The following is a 16,958-nucleotide window of genomic DNA, read 5'->3' on the forward strand; positions in this document are numbered from 1 at the left end:
CAGGGAGAGGGGGCCAAAGGAAAAAGGGACCTGACAAGTGGCAAGAAAAGGAATCTGACTTACTCTGAGCCTGATTCTGGGTGCAGGGCTTCAGTCTGCGCATTCATTCCACAGATAGCTTTTTATGGGCCCACTGTGTGCCCAGCACCATGTGAGGCTCAGAGGATTCCAGCCAGAACCCCTGCTCTTACCTTGCTGACATCGTAGTGGGGAGAAGTTGACAATAAGTTGCTAAGTAAATACGTAGTCATGTGAGCAATGATAAATGCTTACAGAGAAAAGATAAGAGGAGGTATGGAGAAAAATAAAGGGTAGGGCAGCCTGGGTGGCTGAGCGGTTTAGCGCCGCCTTCAGCCCAGGACGTGATCCTGGAGACCCAGGATTGAGTCCCACGTCGGGCTCTCCCTGCATGGAGCCTGCTTCTCCCTCTGCCTGTGTCTCTGCCTCTCTTTCTCTGTGTTCTTATGAATAAATAAATAAAATCTTTTACAAATTTTTCTTTTTTTTTAATTTTTTTTTTTTTTTTATGATAGTCACACAGAGAGAGAGAGGCAGAGACACAGGCAGAGGGAGAAGCAGGCTCCATGCACCGGGAGCCCGACGTGGGACTCGATCCCAGGTCTCCAGGATCGCGCCCTGGGCCAAAGGCAGGCGCCAAACCGCTGTGCCACCCCAGGGATCCCACAAATTTTTTTCTTTAAAAAAGAATAAAGGGTAAGCGGAGGTAGAGTGGGTGCTCCCTTTTGTCTACTTAGGAAGGCTTCTCGAAGAAAGTAACATATGAGCTGAAGCTGAAGAAAGTAAGATGGGGCCCCTCAGATACCTGGGAGCATTCCAACTGAGGGGGCAGCAGGTGGCCTGAGGTAGGGATGCCTGGTGTGTTCGAGGAGCCAGAGGAGTTGGCACTGCCAAAATGGTGTGTATTTGGGGAAGTAAACAGGACCATGTGGACCTCATACAGTCCTGAGGCTCCTGTGAGAACTCTGGCTTTTATTCTGGGTGAGATGGAGGCATTGGGGGGTTTGAGCACAGGAGGCATGGGCTCAGACTCAGGTGGTTACAGTGTCCTAGAGGGATAAGGACAGAAGCCCTAGAGCTCAGTGAGTCTTCACAGCCCTCTCTCCCCCTCAGGAACCACATAAGCCTAATTTTACAGAGAGGAAGCCGTTTTGGAGGGACCCTGTCCCTTCCCAGTGCTGTCATGAGGACACCCCTGACCCTGGCCCCCCGTGGCCCTGCATCTTCCTATAAGTTGCCTCTCATGGATCTGACTCCAATACTGTGAACTGAAGCTTCTGAAAGAGCTGCAGCTTGGAGTCTATTGAGTAGTTAACTAATACTTATGTGATAGGTGGGAATACAAATGTCTTTTTTTTTTTAAGATTTATTTATTTATCCATGAGAAACACACACATAGAGAGAGAGAGAGAGAGAGAGGCGCAGAGACACAGACAGAGGGAGAAGCAGGCTCCATGCAGGGAGCCCAATGTGGGACTCAATCCCAGGACTCCAGGATCACGCCCTGAGCTGAAGGCAGACGTTTTAACCGTTGAGCCACCCAGGCATCCCTACAAATGTCTTAAAGAAGTTTTAAAATAAATTATTATAGAGCGTTTGAGACCTAACGATAGAGTAAGTCAGTGACACCCGTGTAGTCAGCAGCTATTTAAACAAATAAAACTTGCCAGAGTTGTCAGCCTCCTCAGGGACCCCTGTCTGGTTGCCTTGCCCCATCCCTGCTCAGAGCTGATCACTGAAAGCAGTGATTTCCTTTTCTTTTCTTTTTTTAAAGATTGATTTATTTGAGAGCAAGAGTGAGAACGAGAGAGAACAGCGGGAGAGGGAGAAGCAGACTCCCTGTAGAGCAGAGGGTTCCATGTGGGGCTCGATCCCAGGACCCTGAGATCAGGACTTGAGCTGAAGGCAGACATTTTTTTTATTATTAAGATTTTATTTATTTATTCATGAGAGAGACAGAGAGGCAGAGACCTAGGCAGAGGTAGAGGCGGCTCCCTGCAGGGAGCCCAATGTGGGACTCGATCCCAGGACCCCGGGATCAGGACCTGAGCCAATGGCAGATGCTCAACTGCTGAGCCACCCAGGCGCCCTGAAGGCAGACACTTAACTGAGCCCCCCGAGGCACCCCCAGAGAGCAGTGATTTTCATCCCAGCTCAGCTGTCTTCTGTGCGAGCTAAATGTCCCTTCCCCTCACTGCAGCCCATTCCCCATGCTGTGGGGCTGAGAGTGTGTGCCCGCCCTCTCCTGGGGTGAATGGCCCTTCTCTAGTGGGATCCTTGTAGAGATGGAAGATCTACAGTCACAGAGGGTAGGGCATCACTTGCCTGTAGCCACACAGCCAGGAAGCCAGCAGAGCCTGGGGTTGAAATTCAGGTCCCCTGGACCCCTGATTCTTCCTCCTTACATTGGTGACCTGGCCGTCTTGAGGGGAAAATCCAGGCAGACTGGCCCTGGGGTGGGTGAGCCTAAGAGGCCTGATTTCGGCTCCCTAACATTCTGTGAGCTCTCAAACCCCAGTTCTTTTTTTTCTTTTTTAATAGTTCTGTTGTCATACAGTACAGAAAACAGTATTTTTTTAAAGATTTTATTTATTTGAGAGCATGCATGAACGGGGAGGGGCAGAGGCAGAGGGAGAAGCAGACTTCCCTCTGAGCAGGGAGCCCAGCGCTGGCTCTATCCCAGGATCCTGGCATTGTGACCTGAGCCAAAGGCAGACAGCAGGCATGTAAACAAGTGAGCCACTCAGGTGCCCCCAGAAAAATATATTAAAGCCATCTCAGGGACGCCTGGTGGCTCAATGGTTGAGCATCTCCCTTCATCTCAGGGCATGATCCTGGGGTCTGGGATCAAGTCCCACATCCGGCTCCCTGCATGGAGCCTGCTTCTCCCTCTGCCTGTGTCTCTGCCTCTCTGTGTGTCTCTCATGAATAATAAATCAATCTTTTTTTAAAAATTTTTTTAAAAATATATTTTTTAATTTATTTGCGGGGGTGGGAGGGCGGGCGAGAGAGAGAGGCCGAGACACAGGCAGAGGGAGAAGCAGGCCCCATGCAGGGAGCCTGACACGGGACTCGATCCTGGGTCTCCAGGATCCCGCCCTGGGCCAAAGGCGGCACTAAACCACTGAGCCACCCGGGCTGCCCTAAATAAATCAATCTTAAAAAATAAAACCATCTTGTGTGGTGCAGTGTAACAAGGAGCTATAGAGCAGAGCCCTGTGTAACCACAACAGAACACACCAGCTCCCAGAAATCCCCCCTCCATTGCTCCTAAAGCTGCCCACTCTTCCGACTTCTGCAAATCTGTTTCCTTGATGTTGTGCACAGTTTTATAAGTGAGAAAGTACCCCTAAACACATAGTGTGGTGTTGCCTGTTCCGAACTTAACTATGACTGGACCCACACTTGATGTAGTGTTGTGTGTCTGGCTTCTTTGATTTCATGGTACCCCTCTTACAGTTTGTCCCTGTAGTCTGTCAGTAGTTGGTGGAGTAACGTTCTGCTGTATGAATATATCTGTTTTATCCGTTCTCCTGTGGGTAGACACTCGGTCTGTTTCCAGTTTGGGGGTCACTATGAGTATTGCTGCTGTGAACATTCTAGCATATGTCCTTTGATAAACGAACATGCTCTTTTCTGTTGGAGGTGGTGTGTGTGTGTGTGTGTGTGTGTGTGTGTAATTACTGGTTTGTGGCGTGTGGGTGCATATTGACTTTTAATTTTTATTGCCAAGCAATATTCCATGGTGGTTGAACCATTTTAGACTTCACCAGTATTCCTTTGTATCTTTGTCAACATTTGGTGCTGTCAGTTTTTAAAATTTCAGCCATCCTGGTGGATGATTTTAATTTGCATTTCCCCCTAAATAATGGGATTGTGTGTGTTCCTTGGTAGCGTGGGTACCCTCTCTTGCAAAGTGCCCTTGCTCTTTTCACCATGCCTCCCAGGGGGCTCACCTCAAGCCTACAAGCTGCAGCTCTGGCCCAGGCCCTCAGCTCACTCTGGCCTGGACACTTCAGGAAAGCAGCGTGTGGGGATGGGGCCAACCGGGCCCTCCCCACCCTGGGGTGTGCTGCCTGCAGGCCGGCGGCCAGGGCAGGCCCCTGCGTGCTGACACCTGGCTTCCAGAGGCTGTTCTCTGTCCTCCCGCCTGGTTGTCCTCCAGCGGCAGCTCCCCAGGGAGCAGGCCATCCTCTTGGCTTTGGTGCATGGTATTTCATCACCTCAGGACGGCGTCACAGACACCTCAGCCCAGGCGCCACCCTCAGCGGGAGGACGGGGCGGGATTCAGGCGGGGCAAGGGGGATCTTCCAGTTCCTCCCCCTGCCCTCACTCAAGCTGCGCTGGTGCTGGCTGTCTTAGCTGCCGAAATGAGAATGTAAAAAGTGGCCCCGAGGTGCCGAGCAGTGGTCAGGGCTTCCGCCACTCCCCAGCTGGGAGACCCAAGGTAAATGGCTTCCGCCCTCCCTAGGGCATGGTCACTGCCCCTCTGGTTGGGTGGCTGGGATCATTCAGGAGAGACTCCACGAGGGCACCGGCACCCTACTCTCTCAAGGCCACCCAGCTGGCAGTGGCTCGCGGACTCTGCAACCCTGGCCGCTCTTGGCCACACCTGGCTGCCTTTGCTTCTTTCTGATCACGGCAGCAGCTTACATGTTTGAGTGTTCACCCACGTGTTCGGGTGTTCCCCGGGGGGCAGGCCAGGCCGGAGGCTGAGCCTCTGCACACAGTGGGTGCTTCAGTGCTGCTTACTATCCCAAGACAAGCAGAATCTCGGCCGCAGGGCTGGGGATGGAAGGGGAGAGCCAAGATTGGACACCAGGCCCCGGTCCTGTCCTTCCATGTCCACCTTTCCTTTGATTTGCGTTCTCCATCCTGGTTCTTTAGAATTTCTGAACTGAGCTGGTACCAGGGAAAGCGCAGCATCAGCCCCTGTCAGGGAAGACTTCTCGAACTTCCCACCACCACCTCACACCAGGCCTTAAGTGTTCTTCCTGCCTGCCTCTCCTGGCTCCTTAGCCACACTGGCCCCTTGGTAGTTCTTCAAGATCTACAAGTACTTCCTGCCCCAGTGGCTTTGCACGTGCTCTTCCCCTGTCTGAAATTCTTTTCCCTACATGGCAGCATGGCTCCCTCCCTCCTCACATGTTCCCCATACCACAGCACCTCCCCACCACCTGACATTGTTACACGTGTACTTGAGCCTTGTCTGCCTCCTCCACCGGGATGTGAGCTCCGTGACGGCAGGGGCTGTGTCTTCCTGATGATTCATCTCTGGTACCCGGTACATTGTCTGGACCTTAGGGACACACTCAAAGGAGATTGGTGGAGTGAACAGACTCTGGAATTGTTTCCGTGGCTGTCTGGTCCTGGGTTGGGGAGACTTGGGTTCATTCATTATGTACTCGGCAGAGATCCAGGTGCTGTGCTGGTCCACTAAATTAGCACTTAATGGGTGGTGGGAGAATGGGCTGAGGAGGTGCACAGAGAACACCCAGGCAGCCCTAGTTCAGAAAGGCTTCCTGGAGGCAGCTTTGGTTCAGCTGAGACCTCGAGTAGAGACCGGAGGTACCAGGGATGGAGGCCAGAAGGATGGACCTGAGAGACAGGAGGGGGCGGTGAGGAGGAGGGGCCGGAGACGTAGGTAGTACCAGGTGTAATAATTATTGTCACAGTCATTAAGGTTCAATAGAGAACTTTCTAGGTGACATTAGGCTTGTGGTGGAAAGGACTTTGTTCTGTGTCTGAGCACACTGAGGAACCCTGGAAAGGTTTTTAACTTGGGGGGACAGGGCCAGATTTAAGATTTAGATGGAGTAATTGCTTTGAGAGCAGAGACTCAGAGCCTGGGGAGAAGGCCAGGGCAGTTGGGAGAGGCGTCAGGAAGCAGGTGGATGGACATTGGGGACTGCTGAGCTGAGCAGGGGCAGGAGGCAGCTGGAGTGAAGGTCAGCAGAGGCCGGGTCCTGAAGGGCCTTGAATCCCAAGCAAGGGAGCTTGGCTCTTTCCCGAGGCCAGCGGGAAGCCACGGGAGGGTTTTGAGTGGGGGAAGGACTGGGTCAGGTTCGAGGGGGTCTGGCTGGCGAACAGGGACGGATGGAAGGGGGTGGGGGACCGCAGATGGAGAGGACAGCCCTGGACCCCTGCCAATGAGCGGGCTGGGGAGGGCAGGAGGCGGGGCGTGGGGTGGGGCAGGTGCAGAGACTGGTCACATTAGAGGTGGACGCGCAGGCTGGTGGAGTATTCAGGCTCGAGGGTCTGTGGTCCTGGGGGTTCCACCCGTGGAGCCTGAGCCCCCAAGTGCTGGTCATCCCTGCTGAAGGAGGGCACCCCTGTGTTGCTCCTGGCCCTGCCTTTGCAGCTCAGAATCCAGAACGTGATTTCTCACCCCGCTGTTTACTTCCCTGTCACTGTCCATCTTGTCTTTCCTTTCGCTTCCTCCCACTTACCTCCCTTCCCTGCCTGGGTCTGGGCAGCCTGCCACCGTCACATGCCAGGCAGTAGTGTGTCCGGCTCACCCGCTCCCCTGGGGCATGAGAGAAAGCCGATGCTCGCGGTGTCCCCAGAGCCAGCTGCTGCTTCTCTGGGGGCCACCGTAGCTCCTGACCTGCTGTCCGCAAATAACCCCAGGCCAGGAAAGGCGAAAGGCGCCTTGGGCTCCATGGCCCCTTTCCAGGCCTGTGGCTCCAGGTAGGGGCCCAGCGCGCAGCTGCCTCCCGCCCTTCTCCCTTCCACCCTGGGAACCTGAGACGAAGCAGTGGCCTCGGCGTCTGTCAGTCTGTCAGCTGCTGGTCCCTGAGGACGGAAGTGGAGGTCTTAGGGAAGGGACCACGGCCTTGGTTGGACCCCCGGGACTGGCTCCTAAGCCCCAGACAAGTGCATATGCAGTAGGCTGCTGTCTTGTTCAAGATCCTGAGTGTCGTGAGTGTCAGACTCTCCTTCCCTCAGTCATCTGGTGGGGGCAAAGAGGGGACTGAAGCTGAGGGAGTGAAGGGTGACTTGACGCAAGGGGTGGCAGGCACTTGGTTTGCTGAGGGTGGTGGGTTGGGGGTGTGGAGAGTGTATGTGGGGGGGAGGGAGAGGGGGAGGCGGGCAGGTGCTGGTGGCTTTGAGCACTCCCTCAGGTGCCCAGGGCTGTCTGATTCATCCCAAGTTACCTCAGTGTGGGGGCCTGGGAGTGACATAGGGGGTGGAGCCACAGCTCCCTTTCCTCCAGCCCAGTGTGGCCTGAAGGTGGGTGGAAGGGCTGCCTCTGCTCAGTGAGACCTGCGTGAGCCAGAGAGCTCTGTCCCTCCGGAGTGAGGCTCTGAGGACAGGGTAACCACCCCCTTCCCAACCCCCAGACCCCAGTCCCCATTTGGAGTCCCTGAGGACAAGGCCACATCTTCCTCCTCGGACTGGGCTGAGTGGGCGGGGCTCCCTGTGCTCACTGACTCCACCCTGTGCAGCGCCAGCAGAGCCACTAGAGGGGCCAGAGAGCCTGGCCTTCCCGAGGGAAGGGGCCGAGGCGGGGTCCCCCCTGCATTCTGATGAGCTCCTTTCTTATCTTACAGACTGTGCTCTGTCCACCGCGCCTCCTGCATGTCCTGCTGCCCTGGGCTGTCCCAAGCTAGGTGACAGCGTGTCACGCTGCCACCATGAACGAGGTGTCTGTCATCAAAGAAGGCTGGCTCCATAAGCGTGGTAAGGGGCTACGTTTGTCCCTGGATTGTGTATCTCCCTTCCTGCCTTGGCTTTCCTCCTGGCAGATGGTGTCCGGGGAGGCAGAGGTATGGGGTTTTACAGCCAGAGGCACCAGCGTGCTGGGCCCTACCTGGCCGCCTCAGGCCAATAGCTCCTTAAAAGCCCGTTTCGTTTCGTGGACTCCTTCAGCAGCAGCCTGGGGAGCTGCAACCTGCCTGGGGCCGAGTCTCCAGGCCGAGTCTTGAGTCTGCCTCTGCATTCATGGCTTGGTCATAGCCCCACTTTATGGATGAAGAAGCTGAGGCTCAGGGATGGGAAGTCACGTAGTGAGGTAATACTCAACATTCATTCATTCCGTCAATACTCACTGAGTGTGTGTGGTGTGCTGGGCTGTCCTGGGGTCCCAGGTTCTTGGGACATGTGGTGCCCTCGTGGAGTTCACATTCCTGTGGGGGCTGGGGTCAGTGAACAGAGAAGCAGACATAACAATGTCAGGTGATGAGGAGTACTGTTGTGAGCAGTAGGGACTGAGGGCGAGCCTCTGAGGAAGGGATAATGATGGAGGCCCAGAGGAGGCAAGGGAAGGAGACACACACTTAGCTAGGCAAGGCTGTCCTAGGGAACAGGACAGCAGGGACGAAGACAAGAGTGTGCCTGGTGGAGTTGGCCAGGGTGGCTGCCGTGGAGAGAGCGAGGGCGAGCTGGAAGTGGCATCCAGCCATGCTGGGCCCTTGGCTTTAGTTGACCTGCAGGCTATCTGAGCCCTGGGCGTCGGGAGCCATGGCATGGCCCGTGTGCTAGTGCTAGTAGTCAACTGAGGCCCAGAGAAATGAAGTCCTTGACAGCAGCTTTGCCTACGCTATCAGAGCCCAGGCCTCCTGTCCCCAGAAGCGTGGTGCTCACTGGCTTTGCCACTTCCTCTTGGTGACTGTGAGCAAGCTATGTCACCTCTCTGAGCCTTGGTTTCACATCGGTAAAATGGGCTAACAACCCAGGCCTCCCACTCAGTTCTACGAGGGCAGAGGTTTTATCTGGCTTATTTATTGTGGTGACCCCAGGGCCTAGGAAAGTTCTTGGCATGCAGTTGGTGCTCCATAACTGATTGTTGAATGAACGACTGAGATTGTGTGGGGGTGCTGAGTGTGTTAGGGTGTGCCAGGGTCTCAGGCTCCTGAGTCTCCCCCGGCTAGTGGCTCACTGGGCTGGGCTGTAAGGAGTTCTGGAGGTGGCCAGAGAACTGTAGCTGGGGTGGGAGCTTGTGTCTGGTCTAGGGCTGCTGATAGCATTAAATAGGTCTCAGCGCCTCTTAGGCCTTCAATGCCTCTATTCATGCTGCAGGGGGCCAGATGAGCTGCTGTTGGGATGGCTTATCTGGACATACCCACTTTGGATTTGCACTGTTCACACACACATGCTCAGTGCTCCTGGGTCTCCCATTGTCTGCCATTCATTTCTTTTTTTTTAAAAGTAAGCTCTAGGCCCAACGTGGGGCTTGAAGTCACGACCCCACGATCAAGAGTCACACCCTCTACACAGAGCCAGCCTGGTGCCTCCCCCATGACCCACCATTCCGAGCAGAGGTGGGCAAGAGAAGGTGGGCACCTGTGCCATCTCACCCCAGCTGTGATGGCTAAAATAACAGAGCCTCAGTTTACCATGTGTCCGTTCTGTGCTGGACAAAGGGCTCTGCTGTAGGCAAGTCCAGTTTTGTTGCGTTTCCATATCTGTCCTGTGAGGTGGGCACCGTCTTATAAGCAAGGAAGCTGAGGCTCAGCAGGAAGACTGCCTTACTGCCAAGTTTCAGCAAAGACTTATCCTCTGCCTCCCAAACCAGTGCTCTCAAGGCCTGGCCCACAGGCTACCTCTTGTTGAGCAGGGTCTGCTCAAGGAGCAGGCAAAGTGAGAGAACAACTCTTGGAATCACTCATACCATGTGTTTCTCCCCTTTCTGACACAGTCTCAGCACACCCCTTGCCAGGTCCCCTCCAGGCCAGCCCCCATCTGCCAGGACTGAGGCAGACAGTGTAGTGGTCAAGGGCATGGACTCTGGATGGAACAAACCTGAGTTCCAAGCCCAGCTATCCTAGTTCCCCCTGAGCCTTGGACAAGTAAGGAGTCTCTGGGAGCCTCTCTGGGCCTCAGTTTTTTCATCTGTAAAATGGTATTATTGTGAGGATGTTTTTCCTTTCCTTTCAGGTTTCTTTTCTTTTCTTTTCCCCCCTTATTACCAACACATAAAACACCACAGGTGAGTGTCTGGATCATAAACTCACTCCAAAACCAATGTCCAGATCAAGAAGTAGAACAAGACCATCCCTGGAAGCCCTCTGCCCTGCCCTTTCCACACAGGAACACTCACCTAACATCTGGTAGCCTTAGGTGTGTTTTTTCTGTTTTATTGTTTTGTTTTGCTCTTTAAAATGAAGGTGAAATTTCTGTAACACAAAAGACCATTTTATGGTGTACAGTTCAGTAGCCCTTAGTACATTCACGATGTTGTGTAACCTCTACCTCTATCTAGTTCTGACACATTCTCATCATTAAGCAGTCACTCCCTATGCCCCCCTCCTCCAGCCCCCGGCAGCCATCAATTTTTGTTTTCTGTGTCTAAGGATTTACTTGTTCTGGGCATTTCATAAAAATGAAATGCCATTTGTGTCCAGCTCCCTTTCACTTACCATAATGTCTTTGAGGTTCATCCATATTGTAGCATGGATGAGATTACTTCTTTCCTTCTTATGGCCATTAATGTAACTTTCCATTGTATGAAAATACCACATTTTGTTGATCTATACATTGGTGGCAGACATTTGGGTTATTTCTACCTTTTGGCTATTGTGAATAGAGCTGCTACAAACATTTGTGTACAAGCCTTTGAACACTTGTTTTCAGTTCTTTTGGGTACGAATCTGGGAGTAGAATTGCTGGATCATAGGTTTTATATTTATAATCTGTATTTATACAGGTTATATAAATTGGGTCATGGGCAGCCCAGGTGGCTCAGCGGTTTAGCGCTGCCTTCAGCCCAAGGTGTGATCCTGGAGACCTGGGATCGAGTTCCACATCAGGCTCCCTGCATGGAGCCTGCTTCTCCCTCTGCCTGTGTCTCTGCCTCTCTCTCTGTGTCTCTCATGAATAAATAAATAAAGTCTTTAAAAAATAAAAATAAACTGGGTCATGTATTCCATAATCATAATCACATGCAATTTGTGTGATTATATATGTTTTTATGTCTGTATGTATCAGGGTTGTATATTCTGTATTTATGATCTATAGTGTATTCTGTATTTAAATTTTGGAGGAAGCACCAGACTTTTCACAGAACTGCAGCATTTTACATTCCCATTAACAGTGCACAAGGGTTTCATTTCTCCTATATCCTCACCAGCATTGTTCTGTTTTTGTTTTCTTTCTCTATTATTATTTTGCTTATTTTTAAAGTTTTTTAGAGGAGGGAAGGACAGAGGGACAGGGAGAGAGAGAATCTTAAATAGGCTCCATGCCTAGGACAGAGCCCAACACAGGGCTCCATCTCACAACCTGAGATCATGACTTTAGCTGAAATCAAGAGTCAGATGCTTGGGACACCTGGGTGGCTCAGTGTTTGAGCGTCTGCCTTTGGCTCAGGGCGTGATCCTAGAGTCCCGGGATCAAGTACCATATTGGGCTTCCTGCATGGAGCCTGCTCTCCCTCTGCCTATGTGTCTGCCTCTCTCTCTGTGTCTCTCATGAATAAATAAATAAATAAAATCTTAAAAAAAAAAGAAAAGTCAGATGCTTAACTGACTGAGCCACCCAGGCGTCCCTTTTCTTTTCTCTCTCTTTTAAATTACAATCCTTCTAGTGGGTGTGAGGTAGCAGCTCATTATTGCTTTTCACTTGCATTTTCCCAGTACCTAATGATGTTGAGCATTTTTTCATGGCCATTTTTACATCTTTAGAGCAATGTCTGTTCAAGCCCTTTGTTCATTTTTTAATTGAGCTATTTATTAAAAGCAGTATTTTGTAGTTTTTAGTGTGTACATCTTTTAACTCCTTGTGCTACTGTTTTTTTTTTTTTAATTTTTATTTATTTATGATAGTCACAGAGAGAGAGAGAGGCAGAGACACAGGCAGAGGGAGAAGCAGGCTCCATGCACCGGGAGCCCGACGTGGGATTCGATCCCGGGTCTCCAGGATCAGGCCCTGGGCCAAAGGCAGGCGCCAAACCGCTGCGCCACCCAGGGATCCCTCCTTGTGCTACTGTAAATGGAAATTTTTAAAATTTCCTTTTTGGATTGTTCATTGCTAATGTACAGAAACAACAACTGGTTTTGTGTGTTGATCTTGCCACATTTATTAGCTCTTGTCATTACTTTATGGATTCCTTGTGATTTTTTATATATAGGATCATGTTATCTGCAAATATAGATAGTTTTGCTTTTTCTTTTTCAAGTTTGGTGCCTTTTATCTCTCTTTCTTTTTCTTTTTCTCTGGCTAGAACTTCTGGTGCAGCCAGAAGTGTTTAATAGCAGTGGTGAAAGCAGTAAACATCTTGGTTTTTCCCTGATATTAACAAGAAAGTTGTCAGTCTTTCAGCATTGAATGATGTTAGCTCTGGGTTTTCCTAAATGCCCTTTATCATGTGGAGGAAATTCTCTTCTATTCTCAGCTTGCTGAGTATTTTTTATCATGAAGGGATGTTGGATTTTGTCAAATAGTTTTCTGCTGATGATCATGTGAATTTTTCCCTCTTTTGTTCTATTAATGTGTATTATGTTGACTGGTTTTCATATATTGAACCACCTTTGCATTCCTGGGATCAAACCCTCTTGGTCATGTCGTATAATCCTTCCTTTGTGCTATTGGATTTGGGATTTTGCTGGCTCTTGAACTTTATGTACATTGAGTCGTGTAATATCGACATTGGAAAGCATTGAATAAGTTAAGTCCTTAAAAGATACTTAGGGCAATTCCTGACACAGAGTACCACTAGAGTGTCACCTAATCATTGTCATCAGTTAATGGAGATCCCCATGAGAAGAGACAAAGACTCAGAGAAGTGAAGTGACTTATTGGAGGCCACACAGCACACCGAGCTGAGAGCCCACCCTGCCATCCTGTCTCCCATGTGCCAAATGAACAAGGGCCCTAGCACAGCCTTTTATTGCTTGCCTCCTTGCATAGTGGGCTGATAAGAAGCATTTATTGAGCACCTGTGGTGTGTTGGGCCCTAAGCTGGGTGTCTTATGGTTTCCATCTCATGTTTTTTAACAGCATGAACTAGAATTCACACACCATACAATTTGGCCATTTATTTATTTTTATTTCAAGATTTTATCCCTTTATTTGCGAGAGAGAGAGAGAGAGAGAGAGAGTGAGAGAGAGCATGAGACAGGGGAGGGTCAGAGGCAGAAGCTAACTCCCCGCTCAGCAGGGAGCCCAGCATGGGGCTGTATCCCAGGACCCTGGTGGGATCATGACGTGAGCCAAAGGCAGACAGCCACCCAGGCACCCCCAATTCAGCCACTTAAAATATATGGTTCAGTGGCTTTTGGTGTAGTCAGAGTTGTGGGCCCCCTACTGCAGTCAATTTAAAGCATTTTAACTCTCCTGGAAGGGAAGCTGCCCTCCCCCTTGGCCATTGCCCTCCAACCTCCCCCTTGGGTTCCCCCACCCCCTCCCAGTCCTGGGCAGCCACTAATCTGCTTTTCACCTATAGATTTGCCTGCTTTGGACATTTTATACAAATGGAATTATAATTTGTGGTCCCTCGTGAGAAGCATTTTTCACTTAGCATAAGCTGCAGCATGCAGTGATAATTTCTTCATGTGACTGAATAATATTCTATTGTATGTTTATGCCTTGTTTTGTCTCTTCATTAGTTGATGGACTTTGAGTTTCCCCTTTTTACAATTACGAATAATATTGCTGTGGACATTTACACATGAGTTTTTCTGTAGGTCTGTTTCACCATCTTGTTTTAATCCTTAGCAGCCCTCTGAGGAGTGGGTCCTTGCAGTATGGACATGTGTACGTGGGGTGCTGGGATATTCACGGTTTGAACAAATGGAAGCAATGAAGGGGCACTCAGAGGGCGCAGCAGCAGTTACACTCTGCCTGGCACAGTGTTTTGACATTTGATCCACCTGCACGGCTGTCCTGGTGAATACCAGCCCGTGGGATTTGGCCTTACAGGGCCACAGGGCATGTGTATTTGGAAGCCTGGGCCTCCCCTGGGACCGGGCCACGCGCTGGCAAGGACAGCCGGGATGGCTTGCCGCTGGCCGCACGCTGAGGCAGCTGGTGCCCTGGGGCGCTGCGGCAGGCGCCTTCCTGCCAGGCCTGACCTCTGGATCACTGGGGCCCAGCCCAGTGCCCAGCCTGCGTCAGCAGGGGCTGCCTGGAGGTTTTCTCTAGGAGAGGTACTCTCCTCTCTGCCCTCTCGTCAACCCTCCTCCCACCCAGGCACCCTTTGTGAGGTGCTATCACACAGAGCTGCCCACCTTCACCTCTCCCCCCCCCCCCCCCCCCCCGCCACTGTTCAGGTGAATACATCAAGACCTGGAGGCCCCGGTACTTCCTGTTGAAGAGTGACGGCTCCTTTATTGGATACAAGGAGCGGCCTGACGCCCCTGACCAGACCCTGCCCCCCCTGAACAACTTCTCTGTCGCAGGTGCGTCTCGGGACATGCCACGCCAGAGTTCAGGTGCTCAGGGAACCGCTGGCAGGTCCAGGGGCACATGGGGTTGGCCTTTCTCAGGCATGGGCCTCTCTGGGGCCTGCCTGCCCTCGGATCCATCTCCCCCCCTTCCCACCTGCCCCACCTTTGTGTCAGCTGAGCCTGGGGTGGGAAGGCTGAACTGGTGGCCAGTGGGGAGCAGGAAGAAGGGAGAAGCCAGGCATTTCCCCAGCCCCTCGCCCCAGGCAGTACTGCCTCTGCGGTTCTGAATCTGCTGGCCAGGCCCCATGGTTCTGGTTGGTGTCAGGTGCCTGCTGTCCTTCACTCTGGTAACAGCCCACTTCTCTGTCCCTCTAACCTAGAGACAGTGTGGCCTCCCGCTCAGCTGATGGCAGAGCTAACTTCACATCCTCTGTCCCCTGTGGTACCCCAAGTGGTGCCTTCCAGCTGGATTCTGGCCAGTGAAAGCTTACCAGCCCCCAGTCCCTTGCCTGGGCCTTACAGAACCACAGTCCTGCCGCTGACTCCCTGCTTCCTTCCTGCTCTGGCACCTGAATCGATCTCCACATCCTCATTGTCCTACTTCCTAAGAGGCAGCTAGCTCCTCAGTCCAGACCATCACCCTCTCCCACCCAGCTCCCTGCTCCTGCTTCTTACCCAACAGCACCCGAGGCCACTCCCACCCATGACTCTGAATCCAGCTCCAGTCCCCTCTCTGTCCTGCTTAAAGCCTTGTCTTGGTCACTTTCTCTGTGTTGTGGTGACCCCAATGTGGCTGTGCCCCACACCAGCTTCTCACTTGAACTTCAGCCTATCCTGAGCAGCTATTTGTGCATATCTCCTTGAGTGTCCTCCAATCCTGCTTCCCCACCCTGTCGCAAACTGGCCTCAACTCCTCTCCCCAGCCTCTCCTACTGTCTCTCTTCCAGGGAGGGCTGTGTTGCCCACTGGTGCTCAGGCCAGAGGCCTGGGCCCTGTCCTAGTGGCCTTTACCTCTCCTGTGGCCTGTCTCCCTGTCTACCCTCCTCTCCCCATGGCCCACCACACTGTGGTGTGGCCCCAGCCTTCTCCTTGGGCCCCTGGCCTCCCTTCTCTCTCACTGTCTCTGGCAGCCAGAGGGATCTGTCTAAATCTCTTCGTGTCTTTTCCCTATTGAAAACTTTCTGTGGCTCCCTGTTGTCCTCAAGACAAAGTCCAGGTTCCTCACCACACACCCTGGATCCTGCAGTCCAAGCCCTGTCCACCTCCAGCCTGCCCTTCTCTTCTCCCCTTCTTACATCTAGAGCAGAATCCACCATTCCGTTGCTGTGCTGGACTCTGTTGCACTTCTGGGCTTCTGTATGTGATGCACCCTTCTGTAGGCTGACTACATTCTGTTGTCCGTGAGGGCTCAGTGCAGAGACGCCGCTTCCTCTGGGATGCCCCCTGAACTCTGGGCTAGGTTGGCTGCCCCCTGGGCTTCCCCCTTCACAAGCCTGACCACTGGGCTGTCATCATCTGGTGGTCTGGCCCCCTCCCCAACACACTCTGGACCTTGAGCCCCACAGAGACAAGGCCAGGGCTGACTCAGTCACTAACGTATCACCACACCATCTGGAGTGCAGGAGGTGGCTCAGGCCTTGTGGGCTGCAGGCTGGCAGGGCTGTGTCCTCACTCTCCTGGCTCTGTCCTCTCTCTTTGTCTACAGAATGCCAGCTGATGAAGACTGAGAGGCCACGGCCCAACACCTTTGTCATACGCTGCCTGCAGTGGACCACTGTCATCGAGAGGACCTTCCACGTAGACTCTCCAGATGAGAGGCGAGTTGCAGCCTCTGTGTGGCCGCCCTTTGAGAGTAGCCAGGACAGAGTCCCCTGGGCCCCTGCCTAGGAGTTTCCTGTCTGAGCTCTGCTGAGAGCTGGAAAGAGCAGGGGTTCTTAGTCTACAGACTTTCTTCTGTGTTCTTAGACTGGAGGGTGCACTGGAATCATGGGGAGAGTTTAATGGTATGAAGCTTTGGGCCCACTTCAGGCCCTCCCATTGTCTGCAAATCTGTGGGGGGTCAGGGAGCTGCATTTTTAATGACTATAGCCACTGATTTTGAAGCGGATGGTTAAAACAATTGGTTTAGTCATTGGAAGAGATGATACAGATTTACCTGGTTCAAAAATCAAACAGTGTCAGGAGGTGTCTGTCACATACAGCCCCTTGCTGACCGTTCATCTGTGTCTTGGAGAGCTTCATGGGTGGACGAGCTCATTCAGATAGACTTTTGCACTCTGCTCCCCTGGCTGGTTCTTTTTACACAAAAGGTAGTATTGTACACAGACTTCTGAACTCTCCTTTTTACTTTCTTGGTCTTGGGGAATCTTTCTGCTTCAGCCTACAGAGAGCCACCTCCGCCGTGCTGGCTCTGGTTTTGTCTTCAGCAGCTGCGCATCTGTGTCCCCAGATTTACTTAGCAGTTCTTTACGAATGATGATTGGGGTTGTTTCTGGGCAGTGGCTCATTACAGGTGGGGCCACGGTGAAGTACCTGAATGCTTACCTCGTTGGACATACGTACAGGTGAATCTATAAGGGGAATTCTTAGACATGGGACTTCTGGGTCACAGGG

At 52.1% G+C, this 16,958-nt stretch overlaps 1 protein-coding gene across 6 annotated transcripts in view; it reads left to right on the forward strand.

The window, feature by feature from the left end:
- The window catches only part of AKT2 (AKT serine/threonine kinase 2), a 50,507-nt gene that overhangs the window by 13,781 nt on the left and 19,768 nt on the right, over window positions 1-16,958 (forward strand). For 3 of the 6 annotated variants that reach the window (XM_049095183.1, XM_049095170.1, XM_049095188.1), the window contains exons 2-4: window positions 7,572-7,701; window positions 14,229-14,357; window positions 16,051-16,166. In XM_049095183.1, coding sequence (XP_048951140.1) covers window positions 7,656-7,701; window positions 14,229-14,357; window positions 16,051-16,166 — 291 coding nt within the window. In that variant the 5' untranslated portion in view covers window positions 7,572-7,655. Of the gene's footprint in view, window positions 1-4,335; window positions 4,466-6,796; window positions 6,940-7,571; window positions 7,702-14,228; window positions 14,358-16,050; window positions 16,167-16,958 lie in introns of those variants that run through there. The other 3 variants (XM_049095178.1, XM_049095185.1, XM_049095186.1) reach the window with 3 other exon arrangements.

This window comes from Canis lupus, chromosome 1 (genome assembly GCF_003254725.2).
Source record: "Canis lupus dingo isolate Sandy chromosome 1, ASM325472v2, whole genome shotgun sequence".
In the NCBI taxonomy this organism is placed as follows: domain Eukaryota; kingdom Metazoa; phylum Chordata; class Mammalia; order Carnivora; family Canidae; genus Canis; species Canis lupus.